Here is a 25,951-nt window from a genome sequence, read left to right as displayed (position 1 = left end):
CCAGTAGTATCAGAAAATTTATGAAACAGAGGAATGGCATGCTAAAGAAGAAAGTTATCTAACTCCCCAGTTACTTGTCGCCAATATTCAAGCAGGCTGTTACACTCGGCACAACCAGGTGAGTTGGCCGTGTGATTAGGAATGCGCAGCTGTGAGCCTGCATCCGATGGATTCGAACCCCACTGTTGGCAGACCTGAAAATGGTATTCCGTGGTTTGCCATTTTCATATCAGGCAAATTCTGGGACTGCAATTAAGGCCAAGCCCTTTCCTATCCCATCGTCACCATAAAACCTATTTGTGTCGGTGCGACGTAAGGTAAGTTTTAAAAAAATACTCGGTACACAGCAGTAATCCTATATATCGTAGATGGGTGGCGACAGAGGACACAAAGTCCATCACAACAAACAATGGTCAATGTAATGTTATTGTTGATTAGTTTTATGAGCTGTATTGTAGGCCTTAACCTTTAGTTTTGATTCAACTCTGTGATATTAGGGCGTCTTATAAAATTATTTATAGCGTAGACTGTAGTTCCTTATTCTCCGACTTCACATACTGATTTTCATTAAATTCTATTTACCCATGTTCTCTTGACTTGGCGCTGATATGGACTTGGTAATAAAAATCAAAATTCATGAATCTCTCTATGATCATAGCCGATACGCTAACAATGCATAAGATATAAATTATCAAATATTTAAAACTGAATAACTTTAGTTATGTAGGCCTAGTATTTATCGATATGACCACCAATAACACAAATATTTGAGAATTACATTTTAGGCCTTCCCCTAAACTACCATTTCAATCAGCGTGAATAAAATTAATTGTGGCCTAGATTATTGCAACTTATTTCCCGACTTTTCATACCGATTTTCATACCACTAATAACAAATAGTTGAGAATTTTGGTTTTCCCCTAAACTACCATTTTTCTCGGTGTGAATACAATTATTTATGACCTAGATTGTAGCGACATATTACCCGACTTTGTATACTGATTTTCATTAAATTCTCTTCAGCCGTTTTCTCATGATGCGTGTACAGACAGACAGACAGACAGACAGACAGACAGACAGACAGACAGACAGACAGACAGGCAGACAGACAGACAGACAGAAATTACGGAAAAGTAAAAAGTGCATTTCCTTGTTACTGTGGGCATGACTGATACAGAAATACCATCCTTTTTAAATTCTGAGCAATGTACACACAAAACTCTTATTTTATATATATAGATGTCAAATATGATCCTCTAAAATTGTAAACGTGAGCATATCAAAGCTACCAACAAGAGTAAAGACAGGAGAAAGTGAACCAGCTACAAAACAAAGTGTAGGTACAGTAGAGCCTCGATAATTCGAAATTGGTTAATTCGAAGAAGCTCTCGTTCCCAGAAACATGAGATACGGTTTTCCATGTTATTTAAATTGTTTAATTCGAAATACGGATAATTCGTAATTCGAAGTACAATGTCGGCCTCATTACCAAAATTCTGACTTTTAATTCGAAACTGCCTTTACATCTTAAAACAATAGTATGTTACAGAGTAATTTAAATTCAAAATTTATCCACGTCATGATAGAATGCGTGTTCCGGAACATGAAGGGGTACCTCTCTGCACTTTCACACGCTTCGGTGTGTCTACAGTGGGCTTCATAATTGCTAAGAGAATGGGTAGCTAAGTTTCAGTGAAATCGGAATTCTTTTGTATTCAACATTTTTAAGGAACGCCGTAATATCACGCAGCAGGCAGTGTGCGGAGAAACAGAATCTGCAAACACTGGCGATGCCGACAGCTGACGAAAAAGCGTGGCTCATATAATCAATTCGTAGGCACCAAACAATATTGTCATTGCCGATGAAACTGCATTGCTTTCTTTTAATGCTGAGCCCATGGTTTTAAAGGAGAAAGTGCCAGCCGGGGTGGGGGGTCACTGTACTGTGTTGCAATGCACATGGAACCGAGAGAATTCCTCCTCATAGTAAAGTTCGATAAGTCACAAGGTTTTAAGGGTATCGGGCACTTTCCGAGCAAGTACAAGGCATCTAAAAATGCAAACGGTAGAGTAATCCAAAAAATAATGCATTTGCACAGGGGAACCAGCATAATTTATCCCTGTCTCTGAATCTTGTGATTTCTTTCGTTGCGTGAGGTTATGTTTGTCAGTGATTTGAAAGGTTTAAACTGTGGGTTAACTGCATGCAGTAACGGGCCTTAGAATATTTTGTAACGTGGCAAGGGTTGGCACTTCTGAATTACGAACTGGCGGTTAATTCAAGTGCGATTTTTTAGTCCCAATGACTTCAAATTAACGAGGTTTAACTGTATTAGCTTAATTTCTACAAACAACAACAACAACATGTGGCCTCCGGAAAGACCTGGTGCAGGTCTTTTGAGTTGAGTTAGAGTTGACACGTGATAGACGACCTGAGCCTCTATGAAAATGTGGCCCTACCCATGATGAATTCTAATGCTGAAGACGACACAAACACAGCCCCTGAACTGTCAGAATTAACTAAGGAAAGTTAAAAACCTGACCCAATCAGGATGCCCTGCATCAAAGGCCAGCATGCGCTAACCATTTAGCTGGACATGACTCAACGGATTTAAAATACTGCAACCGCGATATAAGCGATGAAAATAAAAAGCGTGACTTATCTGCCATTTCGTTTCACTTTTCTTTACATCTCGTGATAATTGAAAACCTTTAAGATCAGTTCTCTCATTACAAACTAATGATATACGTGGGGACGTGCATTTTGGTTAAAGATTCTGTAGACCCTTTGGAGACGACAGGTTATAGAGATCTAACATGGCGCGGTTCAAGACGATGTCACAAAGGTTAGAGATTCAACACGGCGCATCTTGGACGATGTCACAGCGGGCTATGCGAGGCTGCCAACTTAGGAACTATTTACAAGACCAGAATAGTGAAATGACTATTGGTCTAGCTCGCAACAAGACAATTGGGCAAGGGGCAATTGTCAAGAGGCCTCTAACATCCTGTACACTAATTATAACGTACCTGGCGCACACCGAAACAATTTTGAATTGAGTATTTTTTTCATTTTCAACAAAGGTGAAAGCCCTAGTAGGCCAACAGCAACATATTCTCTTTGAATAGCAACACAGAAAATGGTGGCAAATCAGTTTTACAGAGCCTCTGTTTCAATTCATGTAAATAAGAATACTTCTAGGGGTCAGTTAGTGAGTCGAGAAGTGTTGGCGCTAGGAGCCTCATAGCGTGGTTACAAGTGAATAACCTGCGCACTGCATTCCAGTCTACTACATCCTTGCTCAAGACAAGTAACTTGGAATCACTAGTACATCTCACGTAATAGGTTGCCGCTATTCTATGCTAGAGTATTGAGTTGTAACTTAAGTATCACCACCTGTTGGGGGCCTTGACAGAGCTCCATGTCATAGGGTGCCTGGGTAGACAAGCGACGGCAGTGTGACATCAATGTTGTTACAATGAAAATCGCCAAATGAAGCAGCACTTGGTTGTACAGAGCACATAGTTTGGAACAAACTAGAGATGAGGCCTCTGTATGCACTCCTTCTCTGACTTTTTTTTTTTTTGCTAGCTAGTTGTTTTATGTCGCACCGACACAGATAGGTCTACATAAAATCAGTTTCATGGTCCGTATCGCACTTCAATAGATAATGCTTAAGAGGAAGTGTCAATCTTATGTTAATTTTAAGGACACTTCCTCTTAAGCATTGCTTTGTCAATTTTATATATTTTTCATCTAAACAGTGTTATGTGGCTGAAGATGTTGATAAAATACGAAACATGTACCACTTTTAACAATTAAATTGCCTTAAGCAATCATTGTATCGACTAGGTGGAAAATAATAAATACTTAATTGTGAACAGATAGGTCTTACGGCGACGATGGGACAGGAAAGGGCTAGGAGTGGGAAGGAAGCGGCCGTGGCCTTAATTAAGGTACAGCCCCAGCATTTGCCTGGTGTGAAAATGGGAAACCACGGAAAACCATTTTCAGGGCTGCCGACAGTGGGGTTCGAACCTACTATCTCCCGAATACTGGATACTGGCCGCACTTAAGCGACTGCAGCTATCGAGCTCGGTCCTTCTCTGACTGACAAGTACAAGTCAGAGATGAACATTTCCCATACAATTCAATTTTTAAAACCGTATTTGCTCGCATATACTGTAACTCGCACTTTTTTTACAAAAAAAAAAATAAAATAAAATAACCTGTAAAATTTGCATTAGGCAACTGAAACAAGACAACTAGCATACTTACCCCATTCATTGTCACTATCTTCAGTCTCCAAGCTATTCTCGTGTGCATCATTCTGGTAACCATCCCATACTGCATCATTCTGACTTCCGTCCAAAGCATTTGCGATACCCGTCTTCAGAAAACTCTTCACAATAATGTCTGTCAACACCATAAACCAAGCCTGCATAACCCAATCACACACGAGTTCAACTGACTACCTCTTTATTTTGCCTGCTGGCATCAGCTCACACTCCCCTCCTGCCATCCATTCGGCGTACAATTTACGTATGTTGTCCTTGAAAGGCTTGTTGACGGAAACATCTAAGGGCTGTAGACAATGCATGAGTCCACCAGGAATTACACGAGATCAGTTTTCATTTCCTGAAGACGTTTCTTCGTGTCTTCCACCAAGTGCCCACAGAAAATGTCCCACACTAGCATTGCTGGACATCAAAGCAGTGCCCCTGGCCATGCTTGCCACACCGTACGGACCCAGTCCTGGACAAGTGTTGTATCTATCCATCCATCCATCCTTTATCTTGAACCCATACATGAATGCCTTTGGGGAACTTCGCTTTAGGCACTGTTTAACTTTTGAAAATAACGTACGGTGAAAATGTTCTTCCGTCTGCGGTTATTGCTAGCATTACAGTGCAACACAGTTTTTCACATCCAGTTGTACGTACAAACACGCTAGATTCTCCCTTCTTGTTGATGGTGGTGTTGCATGGCACGTCGAAGTTTATCGGGGTTTGATCTCCATTGCCAATTTGAGATAAGAGGTAATTGTTTTTCTTCTGCATTGCTATCACATATAGTCAAATAGATTATAAATTCCACCTGTTCAATACATAAGAGTTTTTTAAAATTTAAATTTAAGAAATAGTTCTAATTAGTATAATTTATTAAACACATTGTGTACAAGGTATTAATTAATTAAACAAAATTTGCATCATTTGCATAGTGTGACAAAGTCAATGTCCTGTCTTTGCACTCAATGGTATGATACGTGTTGCATGGTCCTCCACATATGGTGCACTGACATCTGTCGGTGGGGCAGTGGTATCCCTTGGTTGAACATATTCGGTGATGTAGTCCGTGGGCTGCCACTCTCGTATATAAATGGCGCAGTTGGTAGTTGGCCTTTTTCCATTCGTTGCTTGTCATCGCTGGGGTGGTGAGGAGTCGAGATTGATGTCCATCGCTTCCCGTCACCTGTGTTCTAGAAATCTGGTGCTTTGTGGTGTTGGTATCAGATTATGACCTTTCATCAGGTCTTCCATAAAGAAGGTTGTGTCTGCCAGGATATACGTTATTCTGTTTTGCGTGTATTTTGAGACGCAGAGCATTCTTTTCAGGTAGGCTGTTTTAATTCCCTCTAATCACTTCAGATTAGAGTATGTGAGGTGGTTCCATATATGCTGTATGACGTATAAGGCAATGGGAGCAATCTTTATGTCTCAGGGCTGTTGTGATGAATAGTAGATTCAGTTTCTTTATCTCGAAAGTCGCCTTTATTGCTCTTACAGCTCTCTCTTCAATGTGACTGGAAAAGGCATGTCCTGTCACTTGTAGTGAGAGTCCTAGGTATTTGTAGCTTTTGACTATTTCTAGTACTTCTTCCCCGCAAATGAATCTCAGTGTTCGCCAGATTTCCTCGTTAAAAACTTCAACAGACAAACAACTTTGGATTTTACCTCATCTTTAACCAAATTAACATAACTGTCGAAGGTATATAACACCACAAGCTCTACTCAACCTCGCACATTTTCCTTTCGACTTTTAATAAAAAAAGCTACAACCACATCTACCAGCTAATTATAAAAATAACTATGTTTCTGACGAACACTATCCTCGCTCCTAAGTGCTTCAAGAAGTTTGTCGTCTTATATTTTCATATAAAATTAACAACTTCAACTTTTGATTTTAAATTGAACTACCACTAAGAGTGACTTTTATCCTAAATATTAAACTATTATAAGCTCTTTATGCCGTCTCCAGAATAAGGCGCCATATTTACCAGATTTCATTTCGGCGCAGCAGTTTACGTGTTCTTTTCGAACTTTTAACTAACTACTTGTTAACACATTTTTTAAAAAGCAAGAAATTCGTTGAGAACTACAATAAGGACTGATTGTGGGATTTTATCATAGGAGTACTTAAAACTACTATATTCTGCTTGTTAGTCATTTTATACACATTTGTACCTAGAACAGTATCTTCTTGATTATGTTTTGGATGTATAAGAGTGATCGGGATCCTGATCTATCTTTCTTTCAGGTGTGAGATTTTTTGGTTGATGAAGTCCTCATTATGGGTGAAACATGTCCCTATATCTAATATGTTAAGAACTATTTCTTAAACTTAAATAAAAAACTCATATATTGAACACATGGAATTTATAATCTAACATTATTATTTGACTATAAGTACATTTCAATACGGACCATAACATGAGATTTGTAACATGTAATTGCTATCACATGGCAATGAAAATCTATGATTTTGTCACTGAAATCGCTTGGTATTCTCTGGCAGATTGCAGAAACAATCCCTTTCGTGCCGTGAATCTACACATCCAACCCCGGCTCACTTTCAGATCCGAACAGCTGATTCTTCCTTTACTCGCTTTGAAATTGAAATGTAGCATCTAGAGCAAGATACTAAAGCCATCATTTCGCAACTCCGTAATGTAATGAAGCAACTCGTCTTCCAGCTCAGTAAAATTACTAGTTATCAGCCCTCTAAATGCTTACGTGTTCGGTTGGTGGTTTCTGAACGCAGTGTTCTGTTTACACCAGTAGCAAACGTTAGACTCAGTCGCACTGAATTCTCGACCGGCAGCTCTGTTCCTGTGTTCTTCAGCATAATTTATCACTTTTAGTTAAAACCCAGCCGTATAACTCCCTCACGTTTCTCCATAACTTAAAGATCGACTTACACAAGACAACTTAACTGAGAAACAACAATGAAACGTGAAGACAAAATACTGGTAGTTGTCGACAATACAACAGATGGACGATACCTAATACTGCGATCACTCAACTGCTTGGACAGAGAAACACTCCCAGTTCACGTGATTGGCTCTGCCGGACAGGCAGTGATAAGCATATTGACAAAGATGGAGGAGTGAGAGGGATGGCTGAGTGTGATTGACTGGCTAGGAATGTGGCCTTGAGGCGGGGGTTTGCGAGTTAGATATTTCTGTTACAACAGCTAGCCTCAACCGTTCAGCAGGTAGGAAGAAATGCAGCTTCTTCTTGTACTGTCACATACAAAGTACTGTAACAGCAATATTGGTAGTCCCAATATTTAATGTAGGCACGTCCACAGAATACCCAAACTTTATTTTGTGTATGTACTGTATGTCTTTATGACGTCAGAAATTATTGCGAGTTATGTGCGGGGATTTCTTTTCCTGCAATTTCAAATGTTAAAAATGGGGTGCGAGATATATATGGTGGTGAGTTATATATGAGCAAATACAGTATTCAAACCTCATTTTAAGCTATCTGAAGAAACTTTCAATCACTTAACATACAAGTCCATTAGTAAATGTGTGACAGTTAATAATGAGAAATAGATGTATATAAGCAATCACTACAATATCCTTCGTAATACCAAAATCTGTCAGCCACTGAACATGATGCAGTTTTCACTCAGATCAGAGACTTACCATTCGAGATGTTTCAAGTACCACTCCACTCCTAAAAATACAATATACCTTTAAAACCATACAGATACTGCAAATCCACAATATAAAAAAAGGGAAACAAATATGCAGATACAAGGACGTTCAAAAACTGCAGTTAACAATTCACGTTACTAGATCAGAAAAGACTTGTTCTACTATATTTCAAATATATCTATGAAACATTTGTTTCAAAAGCCATCAATATCTACTAAATTACAGTATAATGTAAAAAGTTAAACTACCAATAGTAATGCTACAAAAAGTAATTAAACTAAATAAATCTATTCTTCTTACTCAAATAATTAGAGCAATTAAAAAAAAATCTGGAGGATCCTGGCACATGACGTAAATTTCTAGTGATATTGCAGATAAAAACAAAGGCAGATGGAAGTAAGTATTCTTATGAAGAGGGAATGCTTGTGAGTTTGTTCATTGAGGGAAATGTCGGAAACCACTCAACCAATTTCAGTGTTTCTAACATTAGAAAGATTTTTCATTTTTTCTTTTCAGATTATTATAATGTCTATTATGTTACCCCATCAGGGAAGATAGATTTTTTTTGAATTAGAGCAAATAAGAAAAACTGCGTGTCTAGGATACTGAATATGCTGCCTGAACGCCACGCAAACGATGTGATACATAAATGAATATTGAATTTTCATGACCGCATTGTAATTAAAATTAACTTTCAACCTATTAGGTCATGTTGAGTACATATAGTACATGTTAAAGAGATGTTAAGTACAGAACAAAAATGACCAACCGGACACCATTAGTATCCAAACCCACAACCTCCCAATTTTGTGTTGGTTGCTATACCAATTGAGTTATGGTGGCCTACGTCAAATTTGTTCTGTTGGAAACGATCTTAGCTACAGATCTGACACTACTGCCATCCCCATTGTAGAGTGCATACAAGTCGCCCGTTGTGGGCCAAGTTAATGAATATTGAATTTTCACGACCGCATCTTAACTGATAAGTAGGGCCTGAAAAAAAAAAAAAAAAAAAAAAAAAGCTTTTGTGATAAATGCAAATTTTTTAATCTTGTACTGAATCCAAGCCTACGGTAATTCTAATGTGGAATAAAATAATTTTTACGCATAAATAGAAGTGCAACAAAATGCAAAATAAGTATGAATATGCAATTTTGGTACAAATTCTGCAAAAAATGTGCAATTTTACTGGCGAAAACAACATATTTCGGGAAAATCCTCAGAAATACTCGAAATACGATGCATAAATCTTTCGACTGTTCCGATCGATGAAGAAAAGTAGCCGATCGATTGCTGCTTGCTGACTAATCGATATTTACAATGGGAATAGCAAGGGGAATAAGATCTGTATCGATTATTATCGAAATGTAAATCGAGTGTCACGGAAGTAATGAGATAGATGCAGCGTTGTTTTCCTGTTGTTCAAAACTGAAACTAATGAAGAGTGGAAAGTCAAGCTATTGTTTAGGTTACAGGGCGCACGAAAAAAGCTGCGCACGAAATGGCTCAACAATATGCAAAGGATGGTTTATATGCCACAGATTCAGCGACAGTGTTTTGCAAGTATTGTAATTGCCGAGTTGGGTGGTAAAAAAAGGACAGCATTGTGAAAAATGTTAAATCTGAAAAACACGTAGGTAAGCGACGCGATAACGAAAGTTAAATCCCTGCTGCTAGTACGTCTCAAAGAAAGCAATCTTCTGTGCTTACAGTTAGATAGTTGTAAAAGACGAAAAATTTCCAGAGATAACTTCTCGAAACGCACAGCTGAAGTATTTGCCAAAGCAAATATACCTCTGGAAAAGCTGGAAAGCAAAGAGCTAAGAGCCTAGATCACTGAGTTTTCAAATGAAGACTGCCATGTGTGAGAACTCTACGTGAAGTATATTTACCGGGTAAGTTTCGATTTCATTGATAGGGTACGGTTTAGGTACTACGACATCGAAACCATGCGCAAAAGTGAAGGATACCAAATTTGAGTGCGATTTCCATATCGAACTATCTTACCCGTACCCAATTGATCCAGTAATTTTAAATTATTTTGTTATAATTTGAGGTCTTTCTTCCTTTCTAGAAGCTGCATCTGACCACCAGAAAAGAACAGCAGAGGCTCTAGTGGGGAAGAACATCAACATACTCTGTGATGAAACTACAGATAGAATGGGCCATTGTGTTATCATACTCCAAGTCCCAGCCGGCCAGCCGAAGAGCTGCACGTTGTTTCTGTGAACTATCTTGATGCAGGAAATGCAACAAACTGCTCTCGTGCTGTTTTAGAAGCTCTGCGCAGTTATAGTGTACCATATGTAGTTAAAGTGTTTGTTAGTGACAGTTCCCCGTACAGGCCCCGGTGTTATGAAACATTAAGTGTGGTCATGGGGGATCATTTAATGCATGTACAGTGCTGGGCACATAAGATCAGCTTGGTTAACAATAGTTGGTTCGCAGTGATTACAGATTTAAATCATGTGGTTGTGATGGTAAAGCCTGCATTTTTGAACACAAGAAAGTGAAAATATAATTATTTACCATTCTTAACATTGAAGTATGGTGCTTCAAAGGCAGCAAAGTTTTTTCCTGCACCTGTCATAACCCGATGGAATAGCTGGTTTCAGGCTGTCTTCTATTTGAGTGCTTACTTTACTGATGATGTTACATTTTTCAAGATGTCTGACATGAAAGGCATCAACAACTGTGGTATTAAGTACCTGACTGATCTGAGTGACCGAGAAGTGAATAGGCTTCACTCCCACATGGTTTTTGTCACAGATCATGCAGCTGGATTGGTTGACCTCCTTACTAAACTTGAAGGGTCTCTGTATCCTACCTCTCATCTCCTTTACCCCTTGACACCAGTTTTACCTTAATTTGTGAGGGGAATTTTTCTGCAGCAACTAATGATGCTTTGATTAAGCTCACTCCTCTACAGCAGGCTGCATGTAGAGACAGATTTGTCAAAGCGGCTCATTCTTCACAGTGCAAGCTAGCCACATTGAAAGCTAAAGACCCCAACCATAAGCATTTTGTGTCAATTTCTCAAGCTATGTATCCAAAAAATATAATTTTGAATAACAATGATAAATTAGATGAGCTCGAGAAATTGTTTGGAGTAACAGATCTCTCACGAAACGATATCTGATCTGGTTACTGTTCTCTGAAACATGCAATTCAAACCCAGATGAAAGAAAAGTGAAAAATGTGATGTCATGCTTGCATTAACTGCAGTTCAGACAGAGTTCTTGAGTTGTTGTGGACCCCAACGAACAATGTAGATAGCGAGCGCGTGTTGTCTCATTACAACACAGTGGTTACAGACAGACGGTGCAATTTGAAAAAAAGCAATGCTGACGTACTGACAATGCTTTCGTTTGAACAATGAATTTGTGTTGTGTGTGAACCAAGGAAAATAATTGCACTTCTTAAACTTGGAATCCATGCGATTATTTTAACTTATATACAGGGTCTGCCAGAAAAATGTACACACTCTTTATGAAACAAAAACTATTTGCTGTGTGTGTTTTTACATTTAAATTTTGATTACACATGCAGTACTGTCTTCAGTTAAACATACGGTTACATGAGATGTTCAAAATGTTCACCGTTGGCTGCCAGACGCATACCAGAACAGCGAGCGGTCGCTGCAACTACGTCCGTCATTGTTTGATTGGGGATCTCTGCACATGCCGCTGTAATCTTCTGGCGAAGGGCCTCCAGCGTGCGTGGCTTACGCGATAGACTTGATTTTTCACAATTCCCCACAAGTGAAAGTCCATAGGCGTAAGATCTGGCGACCGTGGGAGGAACTTAATGGACCCTCGTCGTCCAATCCAATGTCCCGGCAGATTGTCATCCAGGAAAGCTCGTACTGCTACATGGTAGTGTGGTGACGCCACGTCCTGTTGGTAGAAGACTTCATCACCGGCTCCATATAGCGCATGTACAGCTGGCAAAATTAATGTGCGTAACATTTCCAAGTACACTGCTCTAGTGACAGTACCATCAAAGAAAAAGGGTCCTAGTAAGCCCCTCGACGACATTCCACACCAGACATTAACCCCTCGTAGATTGACAACCCTGTCCACATGAACATGCGGATTTTCCGGAGCCCAGTAGACACAGTTATGTCGATTCACTGTTCCATTAGGTTTAAACTGGGCTTCATCAGACCACACTAACTTCGTCAGAAATTGTTCATCTTGGGTTACCATTTGCTGATACCATTCGCAAAATTGCATTCGACGATCAGGATCGCCCTCATTAAGTGCATGCAATAATTGTGGGATGTAAACTTTCCACTTAGCTGTTTTCAAAATTTGTCGTACACTCGTACTGCTAATCCCCACTTCCCGTGCACATTGCGTAGCAGACTTCTGTGGAAAATTAGCAAAACTTTCCAACACGTGAGCCGACGAAACAGGACTGGTATCTATGCGCTTTCTTCCCCATCTTCCTTTGTGAATATCACAAATCATTCCATGCGTCTCAAACTTCCCAGTAATGCGTTTAATTGTTAGGCATATTGGCGGTTCTGTTTCAAACTCCCTCCTCCACTGACGTTGCACTTCAACGGCATTATAAAACCTGATAAACCACTTCAGAATGTACTTTCGTTGCTTGAAAGTCAAGCGTGCTCCAGCCATTTTGTTTTCCCACTATCGTGATGCAAGTACCGACATCTATTGAGCGAAAGACCATACTACAACATTTAAAAACAATGATAACAGTTGACAATGTCCATATCCCGATATCGTTTAATGAAGAGTGTATACATTTTTCTGGCGGACTCTGTATATGCGGAATGCTTCTTTTACAATTTGCTTTACTTGCACTGACACAGATAGGTCTTATGGCGACAACGAGATAGGAAAAGCCTAGGAGTGGGAAGGAAGCGGCCATGGCCTTAATTAGCCCTGTTGTGAAAAATGGGAAACCACGGGATGCTTCACGCTTGTGGTGGGAACGTACTGTATTTGCCACCAGAGTGAATGAAAAAATACCAACTTCCAGATTTTTGTATGTCAAGAGAATTGTACCCGATACAAATAATACCCGCACCTCAACTACTGCCAAATGAAAAAGAAAGAAAATATATGCGAGGTTTATTCGCATGTATACAGTAATTTTGTGTGTGAGAGAGATAGGTAGGTCTGTTCTCTAAAAATCAGGATGCAACAATAATTATTTCTGAGTATACAGTATATCAACACAAATCACCAATGGCAGTTGTAACTGGTTTCAAAAATTTTCATTTCAAAATACAATGCTACTATAATGTTAGTTTAACTGCATTTTTGGTTTACTCACATTGTAATCCTGGACAGCAGCCTTGGCCTCTGAATACTGACGAGGACAGGAACCAAAAGTAAGCCCAGTCAAAGAGCTAATTCTGCCAACGAGGTTCAGGAACCTTCCAAACAATCCTCGTTTTGATAACCGAGAGGGATTACCACGCTCATCTTTTCCAGTAACAGAATTGATTATTTCTGGTCCTTCAAGTCCTGAAAATGTTCATATATTTTTTAAACCAAGTTGAAAAATTTCCTAAGCTAGCATGGTTCCTGGGAAGGAAAGTACATACAGAAATAACTATCGAGGGAGGAGTGAGGACAGCCCGTATGTAGCTAAAATGTCAATAGTTGTTTCAGAATTCAATCAGAATTACTTGTTGTTGTTCTTTTTGCTAGCAGCTTTACGTCGCACCAACACAGATAGGTCTTATGGCGACAATGGGATAGGAAATGCCTAGGAGTGGGAAGGAACCGGCTTTGGCCTTACTTAAAGTACAGCCCCAGCATTTGCCTGGTGTGAAAATGAGAAACCGCAGGGAAAACCATCTTCGGGGCTGCCGACAGTGGGATTCGAACCCACTATCTCCAGGATGCAAGCTCACAGCCACGCGCGTCTAACCGTACAGCCAACTTGCCCGGTCAATTATTTGCTCCCTCCAGCATGCAAGGATTACAAATACAGAGTTATCCATCTACGTCAACAAAAGTCTGTGGCCAGCTAACTATTTGACAGCTGTTTACATGGCAGCAATGGGGACTACTTGCAGTAAACAGAGTGATGCCATCTTACCTCAGCGTGAGTGGTACCGAGCACTAGTGAATTGTCTTAGCAATATTATAGTTTTACACCAGGGTGAAGCACCCTTAATTTCACCAATTTATAATACTCCAAGAAAATTAGGTGAACAACATTTTTTATCAAACTCATTCAGTTCTGTTTCTTTACATATTAATGGACTGACATATTACGGTTATTTTTAAAATTCACCATCACTAGCAATAAATTTCATAGTCACTAACTTACATGTGGTCAAGTGGCTTGGTACATTCATCGTTTTGACAATGCAACATCGTGCTGGATATGAATATGACAGAAGGTGTAGAAATTACAAACTCTATTATCAAAGTATTTTGCAATACAACATTATGGGAAAAGGAAGTAATTGTGATCAAAATACTATACTATACTATACTATACTATGCTATACTATATAAAATAGCAATAACACTGGAGGAAAAACTAGAAGTCAGAAAGAGGTATGAATGTAATGAACACATAGATGGAAAATTTGGTATCAACTTTAAGAACAATTGGAAATAAAGCAGAGAAAATGAAAGAAAGTTGTGGAAGAGCAAAAAGAATGTTGACACCTGAGATAAAAGAAGATAAAGACACCAATTATGGAAAAATGTAGTAATTATTTTGTTACAAGTATCAAGCTTTCATTCTCTCCTTTAAAGAAATTCCTTCTTCTGATATTTAATAATTCTTTCGCTACAAGTGTAAAGTTTTCGTTATATCTTCTGAAGAAATTCCTTTTCCTATTTCCACCATGTTTCATTCAACTCACTATAAGCGTTTCTGTGTTAATGCGATTATTTTATACAACCAATTAATCGCCTAAAGCAAGGGACTCGTGTAACTCCAACTCCTGTATTCTTACCAGTGGTCCAGTTCACACTGTAGTTAGGAGCCTTCCCAGGCTGTCGTACTTCTGGAGAGGTGATCAGGCTCATCAATGGTTTGTTCATCCGGTATGGAGGAGGGAGACCCTGGATAGTATTCTCAATCCTTCCACAAACAGCCCTGAACAACAGAAATGCGTTTGTATAGGCAGGAAATACAATGAAAACTCTTACAGAATACACAGGTAGATTTTAATATTCTACTCAAATACTCGCCTTGAGTTGTAAATATAACCACCCAGGCAATGCACTAAATTCACCTTCAATTAAGTTTTAAGACAAATGGCCCTATTTAGAGTATATATTACCATATTTTTTAACGTCTGTCAATACCTAGTGAACATTAACCATACCTATACATGTGACTGGGGTGAAACAAACTGCCTAGCACAATGCTCTCCAAGTATATGGGCTCAACAAAGTGCGAAAGCAAGGCTCCCTGGACACCAACTACATTCCACCGAGCGATCTTATCCGAACAAGACATGGTCAATAACCGCTGACCCTGAAAAAATAAAGAAAATAGAAAAATAGATTGTTGTATGGTGTTTCATACAATAAAATTACACATACAGGTACTATCATATCATTAGCTTTTGTAGAACCAAATAAAAATATAGCATATTTTCTCTCATTACTTTCACACAATCTGATGAAAAGAATGTTGCTGAAAAGGAGGCAAATAAATCACAATAGTAGAATAAATAAATAAATAAATAAATTAATTAATTAATTAATTAATAAGAATTTATGGTGATATTCGTAGACTTCATAAAAGGCATATGACCACTTTCAAATTGGTATTTTTTAATGTTTGTTGGATGAAAGTGAAGTTCAGGGAAGAGATTTCAGACCCCTTAGATTTTTTTTGGCTTTACGTTGCTTAGCCTCAGATAGGTCTTATGGCGACGATGGGATAGGAAAGTCCTAGGAATGGGAAGGAAGCAGCCATGGCCTTAATTAAGGTACAGCCCCAGCATTTGCCTGATGTGAAAATGGGAAACAACGGAAAACCATCTTCGGGGCTGCCGACAGTGGGATTTGAACCCACTATCTTCTGGATGCGAGCTCACAGCTGTGTGTCCCTAACCGCACGGCCAACTAGCCCGATGCCCTTTGAAATGAAGACAGGAATTATGCAAGGAGATGGACTATCATCTCTACTCTTCAACTGTGTTCTTGAAAAGGTCACCCAGGAGTGGTGCAAAGAATTGAATAATTAAGGAGTTCAAATTGGGGTCAGACTAGGGTGCAAAGCCAAAATTTTGATGTTGATTGTCTAGCCTTTGCAGATATTTTGAAATTGTTTCAGATTCCTTAAACACAGCCTTGGAACAGGTTTTTCAGCTTAAAATGCAAGCTGTGAAGACAGGCCTACAAAACTCTTTTGAGAAAACAAAATTTTCAACTAATATCAAGCTGGCACCCAGACAGCTCACAGTGGGACAAGACAAAATGATACGAGTAGATAAATTCAAGTATCTGGGAGAACTGATAATGCCAAACTTGTCAGACAAAGAAGCCTTTACATTATGGATGAACAAAATGGAAATGGTGTACCATTTAACCAAAAGTCCCTACCTTTTCCAAGCAAACATGAGGCATTATTGCAGGATCATGCGCCCAGAGGTCTGATATGCTTTGGAATGTCTAGCTATGAACAAAAAAAGGCCTGATCGAGAAACTGGAGGACAAAGAAAGGAAGATTTTGAGAAAGATCTTAGGCCCCATCAAAGACAATGGGGAGTACAGAAAATTGCATAATGATGAACTATACACCCACATAGAGAAGATTACTGATACTAACCGGAAAATAAGAATTATCTTTTATGGGCATGTGACACGATTGCACACAAGACTGACCAACTGCATCATTACCTTCTTTCAGCAGAAGAAAACCAAAGGGGTTTTGTTCATTAAGATTGATAGAGACCCACTGAAGAAGTAACTTCAAGTGTTCCAGGGTTTCCGAGACAAGCTAAAATTACAAACTGGGAAGGCATGGACGCAGGAGAGGAAGGAACAACACCGAGAACGTATGTGGAAGTATTGGGCATGACATCCAAGTCAGAAGCAGTTGAAGTGACGTGGTCCAAAGCTGGCCAATGTGACATGAATGAATGAATGAATGAATGAATGAATGAATGAATGAATGAATGGGCATAAGCACAACGAATTACCTGGCCAACATACAAGAAGAAACCTCTTTCAATGAATGCCAAATTTCAACATTACTATTCCGTCATAAAAAACCCCGAAGCGACTTACGCTAGTGAAACACTATTTAAATTAAATACCACATCAACAATGGATAGACTGCAGGTTGACAGAAGGATTATGTTTTACAGGTTGTTTTACGTTGCACCGACACAGATAGGTCTTATGGCGACGATGGGACAGGAACAAGCTAGGAGCAAGAAGGAAGCGGCTGTGGCCTTAATTAAGGTACAGCCCCAGCATTTGCCTGGTGTGAAAATCGGGAACCACGGAAAACCATCTTAAGAGCTGCCGACAGTGGGGTTCGAACCCACCATCTCCTGAATACTGGATACTGGCCGCACTTAAGCAACTGCAGCTATCGAGCTTGGTAAAAGGATTATCAGAACAATCATTAATAAAAAGCACTATGTAGAAGGACAATGAGAAATCTTGGAAAGAAGACAAGTGGGCAATGGATCCATGAAATTCAACGTAAATCTCAAAGCAGTAGGACTCGAGATAGCAGATGCAAAGAACAAAAATAAAATGAACACCCTTCTTAAGATTCAAATTTTCACCTGAAATTACACATAGAAAGGCTAAAGCAATTTCAGACAAAATGAGAAAATTACAATCGAAACAAATGAAAAAGTAGTGGGCAGATCACAAGAACCAAACTAATAGAGGAAGGTTCAAAGAGAAAGTGAACATGGAACGACTCAAGTGGTCCAATGGGGCCAATTGTTTATTTACATATTTTACGCCCACATTGGAGCACTTAAATCAAACCATATACATCGTAAGTCTTCATAAAATTAAGTGGGAAACTAGCTTTCATCTTCCTCCTCTCCCGAAACCTCTTCATTCTTTCCAACCTGACTGCCCTTTCTTCATCAGATATGACATTGTTTTCATTGCAAAATTTTAGTGTAAGTCTTATATGTTTGTTCTTTAGAATCCTTTTCTCTTCTCTGTTTCCAATTTGTTGTGTTGTAATATTCAACACTTCTAAATCATCTTGGAATACTTGGATCCATTTTTTTTTCTTTCAAAAGTAGTTAAATATTCATTTCAATACCTTGGTTTCATCTAATCTTGATATATGACAGAAAAAGGCAATTTTCCTTTTTCTCATTGAGTCTATTACTGACTCATTGTTCTGGTATACCACTGCATTAGGTAACAATTTCCATGACCATCTACCTGATGGTTTTTATTAATTATTGTTATTGAAAGCAAAAAAGTCACTCGTATTTCAGTAATAAACTACATATCCTACCTCTTACATTTAAATTATTTATTTTCAAACACTCTTATTGTATTAATAGGTCTCTGTTTCTAGACATCAAAGCACTATAGGAGGAAGCCTATAGGAGAAAAAATTATATTCCAAGAAATTTTAATTCTGATCATGACTGTGGGTTATTAAAAGAGCACCGAAGAAAATTCCTTTCAAAATCTTGTTCTATTTCACAACACTAACCAAACAGAAGTACTGTTTTTGAAAAAACACTACCCTCAAACATGCCTGATCCGACTTGGGGTAAACATTACATCACATACTCGTGAATTCAACTCATGTGCATCTACTGCAAAAAAGAAAATTAAATCTCTTACCCTTGTTATTTATGCAGGTTTCTTTTGATTCATCCCATCACATTACTGAGAAATAGAGGAGGTCTCCCTTAGGAGGCTTGGTAAAGCCTTTGTGTACGAAATGACACACACATTCACCAAAATGCTGCTGCCTTGTAGGTGTGGCAGGGGACTGCCTAAGGCTAACGGCAATTACCCCAACAGAAAATCCTCTACAGTGTTGGCCTAGCAAGTCAGCTGACCAGAGTTAATGAGTTTGTTGTTTTCAAAACCAAAACAAGCCTCAGATGATGAGTTAGGGATGAAGTGATGGATGCTTACCTGCAGCACTCCATCCCATGTCTGGATACCATCACTTGATTTCACAGGGATTGTACCTTCTCCAGATTCAATCTTGGTTCGCAGCTGCCCTCTAGCCTTTCTGTTAGGATGTTTGTCAATGGAATCATCTTGCGACTCTGCTTCATGGGGTGAGAATATCCTGCACAAACAATTATTAACTCATTAATCATCTCATCTTTACTATCTGCTACACCAGTGAATGTACATTTCAGAGTAGCTGTATGTTCAGTATCTCTGCATTTATTGGAGGGATTCTTTTGATATATGGCATGCACTGTCCACTATTATTGTTTAATACGGTCTTTAAAAAGAACCAATTTTGAGTAAACTAACATTAACAGCTTTACAAAATTATTTTCCCATGAAAAATCCACAACCTGTTTCCCATATTTTTCAAAAACACAGTAGCATCATAAAGCAAAGTAAAAATGGGAAGATTTTTTTTTTTTTTTTTTTCCCATTCCTCTTAATAACAGAGGTTACCTTCTGGAGGATTAACATATATGTTTATACAAATTTTAGAAAAAGAAAAAAATCTTCAAGGTACTGATTTTTGTGGTGTTTTCTTTTTTTGCCTTAACCCTTTCAGTTTTTAATCGAATGTGACCAATTTGGTTCATCTTCTAGAATAGCTACAAAGAACTCAGGAATGATTTGAGTGACTCATCCAATTAAGTTATGAAATGTAAAGTAGCTTGATATTTTCTTATTTATTGACCAAGATGTGAAAGAAATACAACTCAAATAACAAACATCATGCACGGCACAGAGCGGTGTAGTGTTCATATGTCACGGTCACTATCCTGACTGGAGCATACAACTCGTTCATCAGAATGCAAATATCTAAAACAAATACCGAGAATTTTTGCATACATTTTGGTACTGAGACAAAGGTAGAATGATCTGTCAGAGGAATCAAAATGAAAAAAACCAGATTTTTTTAAAAAGAGTATTCTTCTTCAATGAGTGCTTTTCCCACATCCTGGTGGGTTTGCTGGTGTGAACTGTTGCGCCTGTGGACTTGGCCCTGTTTTATAGTCCAATGCCCATACTGTGTGGAGGGATATGTTCATTATTGCTTGTTTATTTAGTGGCTGGTAATGTGCAGTGCTGGGTGCATATAAAAAAGAGAGTGTTAAAACAAACACAAACACCCAGTCCTTAGGTCTGAGGAATTAACCAGATGTGATTAAAATCCCTGGCCCAGTACGGAATCGAATCTGGGACCGTCTAAACCGAAGGTCTAGACCAGAGATTCTCACGCAGGGCATTCCATCCCACGGGTCAGCCACAGTGACACTGTTACATCACAGGCCGTGAAGGTTGGGCGAAGTTCTCCCAGTTACTCTCGATCGCTGTAGCGATGGCCGAATTTGAAATGGAGGCAGAAAATAATGAAAGAAAGAGGGCAGATATCCATGTCATTTTGAATTTACATTTTAAGAAATAAGTTATTTATGTTCATAGCAGTTTATGTATTTTGACCAGATGCAATAAAGAGTTAGGCCACTTCCTCAAATATTTTTGTACTGTACGCAATAAATTATGAAAATCCACAGTCTGTTTCCAGTTATTCGACCAGGTCAGGAATGGAATGAATGAAGCCCCCATCTAGTGGCGAGGATAGGAATTGTGCCGGCTGCCGAAGCCTGTCGCACACCTCTAGGGCAATGATTAATGAATGATATGTGAAATGAAATGAAATGAAACTGGAGAGTGCTGCTGGAATGAAATGTGACACGGAAAACCGGAGTGCCCGGAGAAAAACCTGTGCCGCCTCCGCTTTGTCCAGCACAAATCTCACAAGGAGTGACCGGGATTTGAACCACGGAACCCAGTGGTGAGAGGCCGGCGCGCTGCCGCCTGAGCCACGGAGACCTGGGCGACTGGAGTGGGACATTGATGATGATGATGATGCAATAAATTACAATTTTCACTATTACATTTTAAGGGGTGCTTTAAAAAAATGTCTAATATCATACAGAGTTAAGGTGGATAAGCTGTTGCTAGTGATTGCTTGCGTTTAAATTATCCGATGAACTTGCCAACAATCCAATCGAGCTTACCGGGAATAATATCAGTTATGTATTTGATGGCGTACTATGTATCTATTTGGTAGATGTATTTACAATGTTATACTTTAACCCTTTTGCTCTCAGGCTATTTTCACCGGTCAAGCCCATAACACTCAGGCCATTTTTCATGATTATGCATGTTAAAATGTAAAAAATTGCCGTATAAAGAAATCCCCAGTTACAAAATTGAAAACAATTACAGTAGTACACTATTTAATATCGTTTTGGGAAAAAAATATCCCAAAATTGTTCATGGCATATTTTACTTCAAAATAAATTTTGAAATTTGAAAATATATTACAAAAAATAAAAATCTGTTTTTAAATACTAAAAAAGTAATATGTTCTTTAGTGATATTGTTGTTCAGTCATTCTGAAAATAAGAGCATTTAATTCTGTATAACATGATATTATTTTGTTTTTTGTATTCTTATTTAGTCATGAGTTATAGCACCTGACGTAAAGAACTGTACACGTACCTTCCGGAGTGAGCATTTGTGTTTTGGAAAACATTCTCCTATCATCAGTACCTGTAAAATCCAAATCACTTCTTCTTTATCTACAGCTTTTCCCACACCTGTGGGGTCGCGGGTGCGAACTGTGTCGCACATGTGGATTTGGCTGGTGGTTTATGGCCGGATGCCCTTGCTGACGCCAACCCTATATGGGGGGAAGTAATCACTATCGCGTGTTACCGTGGTGGTTTGTAGTGTAGTGTGTTGTCTGAATATGAAGAAGAAAGTGTTGGGACAAACACAAACATACAGGCCCCGGGTCAGAAGAATTAATCAATGGCGATTAAAATTGCCGACCTGGCCGCGAATCAAACCCGGGCCCTCTGAACCGAATACCTCAACGCTGATCATTCAGCCAATGTGTCGGACTGAAATACGAATCAATATCGGCTATAACGTCACCGTCATCGTCTAAAGCATCTAAATAACCCAAAACATCGGAATTATTTAGTCTAGAACTTGGCCCAGCCATGTAAAAAAATTAGGCCTACTCGTGGCACGAAAATCTAATAACACAAAATGTTAAACTAAAATTCACTTGAGAACACTGATAAATGTAGAATATAAACAAAATATAATTAACAATAATCTATTATTAAAATGGAAACAATAAAACGAAGGAAAACACGTATTTTGAAGCTTAAATGAGACTGTACTGGCAAGCAGCACACTTCAACTCGTCATGCGGTGAACAGACGCGGTTTGATAACTTCATTTGTTCCAAACAGGTGAGCTTAGTGTCTGTATCTCTCGAGAAAAGTGTAAACTAAAGCCAAAAGCTACTATTAATGTCTTTTCCTGACATCTGGGGGTCCATTAAGGTACTTATACAGCCGTCCCAACACAAAGCCGATAGATCGGCACGCTGAGCGTATAAGGGTTAATCTTGGATAATAAATATGTCCTCACTTGTGATGAAACTCCCTCGCCATTTACAGGTTACATATCGTCGGACGCCCGATAAGTTTCATATTGTACCGGTTACGACCTGTACATAAGTATTTTTTGAGCATAAGTTACGTTTATTTACCACGCGTAATGTTCCGAGCGCGGATGGTTTGTCTACCAACAGCGAGGACCAGCTAGCGAAGTGTATGACGACTGTGAGCTGTGACGTAGCCACAGGGGCTAGCTAGGCCGCCCGCTCGTCTCAACATGTGTTGCCAGCCTTGACTGATATTTTCTGCATTCCACGTCACTTGTTCTAGTGAGTTCGATGGAGAAAATTTGGAAATTTCTATAATAATTGTGCTAGCGAGTCGAGCGATATGTCATCTTGTTTGGGATCACCTAAACGTCCCAATGCTCGAGTTTCAAGCAAATCCATCGAGGGATTCAGGAGATATTCAATCAAACCGTATTATGACGTAGACATCCCGGACTGAATAAAAGGGGACCTACTGTAGCCTATTCTCAGCTGAGTAGTCAGCGAGGACACTCTTGCTGCTACTATCATCGTGGAACTCTGTCATTATACAAGTGTGGGAAGACGATTCTTCCAAGTTTTATAAAGTGGACTCATAAGACTTCGAGTGTGGTAGAAATTCTTCTAAGTCTTCGTAATTGAACTTGGAATATTTACAAGTGTTCATTGAATGGACTTGTATTATTTACGTGTCATCGAAGTTGGAATTTTTCTAAGTGTTAACTAAATGGACTTGTATTATTTCCATGGGTTCGAGATCCGAATTCTTCTAAGTGTTCACTGAATATTATTTACGTGTCTTCGAAGTTGGAATTTTTCTAAGTGTTAACTGAATGGACTTGTATTATTTACGTGTCTTCGAAGCTGGAATTTTTCTAAGTGTTCACTGAACGGACTTGTATTATTTACGCGTAAACGAGATTGGAACTTTTCTAAGTGTTCGTAAAATAGACTTGTGTTTTTTACGTGGAATATTTGCAACTGTTGAGGAACTCATTCTTCTAATAGACAGTGATTGATTAACATTGCTAGTGATGAACTTTAACTTTCCAACGGCTTTGAACAGAGTTAGGATTTCACTTGCATTTACTCAAAGACTTGTACATTTGCCAGTGTTGATTTAAAAGACTTATAAATTTCGTCAGTGAATTTATTTATGTGAATGGACTTGTGTTTTCGTCAGTGGTCACTCAAAGACTTTATGAATTTCACCAGTGATTAACTTTAAATATATTCAGACTTCCAAATGAATGGACTTGTGTTTTTTCGTTCGAGTTTAGGCAAAGACTTGCACCTTCGCCAGTAATGAACTTTGAGTTTAACTATAATTTCACAAGAAGGGACTTGTGTTTTTTCATTGCCAAAAGTCATACAGGGAAGGGGATCTTCCTAGTGGTGAACTCTAAAATTATTAATACCACTCATATCATTTTAGGAGTGTTGGAAGTCTTGATGTACAATTATCAAGATCTCTGCTTATAAGTTGATCATCCAAGGTGTTCATGGACTCAGTCTCATTGGGCTGAGGTAGTACATGACTATCTACAACATCGCCTGGATCATCGGGGTTCAACCCGGGCCTCAGAGTTCGAGACATCTCTACTTGCCGTCAATCCAGACAGTCCAGCTCCCTCTGTCTGGAGTATCTGAAGTCCCTGGAATCCCTGGAGTCTTCTGGAACGTGCTTCAACCAGCTTGGCTTGGTGAGCTGGAGAACCCAAGCCATACTATTGGAATACGAGGAAGACAGTCCATTTCTACTTAGAGGTGATGTGCAAACTCATGACTTATTTGAATAAACTCTTATACAATCAGAGTCAAAGTTTTTCTGTAGATAGGACCCTACCTCCTGTACCGAGCCCTAGCTACGATTAATCCAGTTTTTTTGCCCTGAGATCTCTATTTCATGCCCCTATCAAATTTAATCTGAGAGTCGGGCTCTTTTACTGGTACAATATACTACTTTCAGATGTTCAGTGAATAGGGAAAATTATGTAACACTACAACAATGTGCAAAGTCAAGCAATAAACTTGTTGAATTATGTAAATATATTACATTTTGCTCAATGAATAACATAAATTTTACTTTTATAAAAATGGAAATACTGTCATTCCCATCCAAGGAATTGTAAATCGTAGTTTGTAGCTGAAACCCTGTACCTTTGTAAATTGTAACACAAAAATTATAACGTGCCAGTTTTCTTTGAATGTATAAATATATGAAAATAAAACCAACTGTTTATATTGAACGCAGTATAAATCAAACTGGAATATCTTGAGAAAAAAAAATTGTTTTCTTGCACTGGGCTAGCTTCAACGGGCGTCCAGCTGAGCACCTCTGGTCTAGATGCTGCTTCAAGGGAAGTTTTATTCTCCAGATACTTTTAGGGGCATCATAAGTCCCATATTAAAAGTATTTATATGTGCATTGATTTAATGATGATATGTACATTTACGACTGCCTGTTCTCATATTTGGCTGAAGGTGACGCTTACCAGCGTCGAAACTAGTTCCAAGTAAATGTTATAACTAGAGCCCGGATTTCCATGCACTATCAAATCTCAAAATATGCATGCATTCATGCACTACCATATGGGAAAACATGCTCAATAAACTAGAAAATATGCACTATCAAAATTCATTTCCTTTTGAAACCTTGTACAACACCTAATTTCTCCAAATTGTCTTGATTTAAGCTCATCCGTTTATCTGTCAGAACATTCTTAAGCACAGAAAAATACCTTTTTACGTCGCAAGAAGTGACAGGTGCATAACTAAATAAAGGCATTTGGGACAAAGTGAGGTCAAATTGTACGTCTTTGCATTTTCACCACAATACGTCTTTTATAAGCTTGACGAACTCAACATCAGGATTTGAACGGATCACTCTGTTCACCTTACCCCTAGCTGCCGCAACTACTTCTTCGTGCGATGATTGCAGATGATGATGTCTTCAACAACTACTAAAGATAACAAAGACGTGTGATGAGTGAGAGTTTAGAAAATTCCAGGATAACATTCGAAGATGGTTCAGTGCAAAACCAAGGTTTGTAAGGTGCTATCTCAGTAATGGGGCGTCATAGGAGTGCGATATAAGTTTTATTTTGTTCGTTTAATATAGAAGTCAATATTTACTCAAGCAACAGATAAGAAAGTGCTTGGTCAATTGGTTTATAGGACCTCTGCCGTATGTATTAACTTTGGCTGTCAGATATTATGCCGGGAATACATCCTCTCCGTCTCTCAATAATAGACACACTGTATAACCTGGGAAAGCGATCCCAAATTCTGCACACCAACATTCATAAAAAGCACTATCATGCAAAAAAAAGTCAGATTATGCAATATAAACGTTCAGATATTCGCTATTAAATCCAAAA

At 38.8% G+C, this 25,951-nt stretch overlaps 1 protein-coding gene across 1 annotated transcript in view; it reads right to left on the bottom strand.

Annotated features, from left to right (window-relative positions):
• Adar (Adenosine deaminase acting on RNA) overlaps window positions 1-25,951 on the bottom strand; it is a 164,840-nt gene that overhangs the window by 2,035 nt on the left and 136,854 nt on the right. The window contains exons 17-20 of the mRNA XM_067156056.2: window positions 19,037-19,196; window positions 15,274-15,425; window positions 14,899-15,041; window positions 13,251-13,444 (exon numbers count right to left, since the gene is read on the bottom strand). Of these exons, the coding sequence (XP_067012157.2) occupies window positions 13,251-13,444; window positions 14,899-15,041; window positions 15,274-15,425; window positions 19,037-19,196 (649 nt within the window). The remainder of the gene's footprint in view (window positions 1-13,250; window positions 13,445-14,898; window positions 15,042-15,273; window positions 15,426-19,036; window positions 19,197-25,951) is intronic.

Source organism: Anabrus simplex, chromosome 12, assembly GCF_040414725.1.
Source record: "Anabrus simplex isolate iqAnaSimp1 chromosome 12, ASM4041472v1, whole genome shotgun sequence".
Lineage (NCBI taxonomy): Eukaryota > Metazoa > Arthropoda > Insecta > Orthoptera > Tettigoniidae > Anabrus > Anabrus simplex.
Note: the sequence above shows the minus strand (reverse complement) of the source record. Positions and strands in the feature narration are given on the sequence as shown.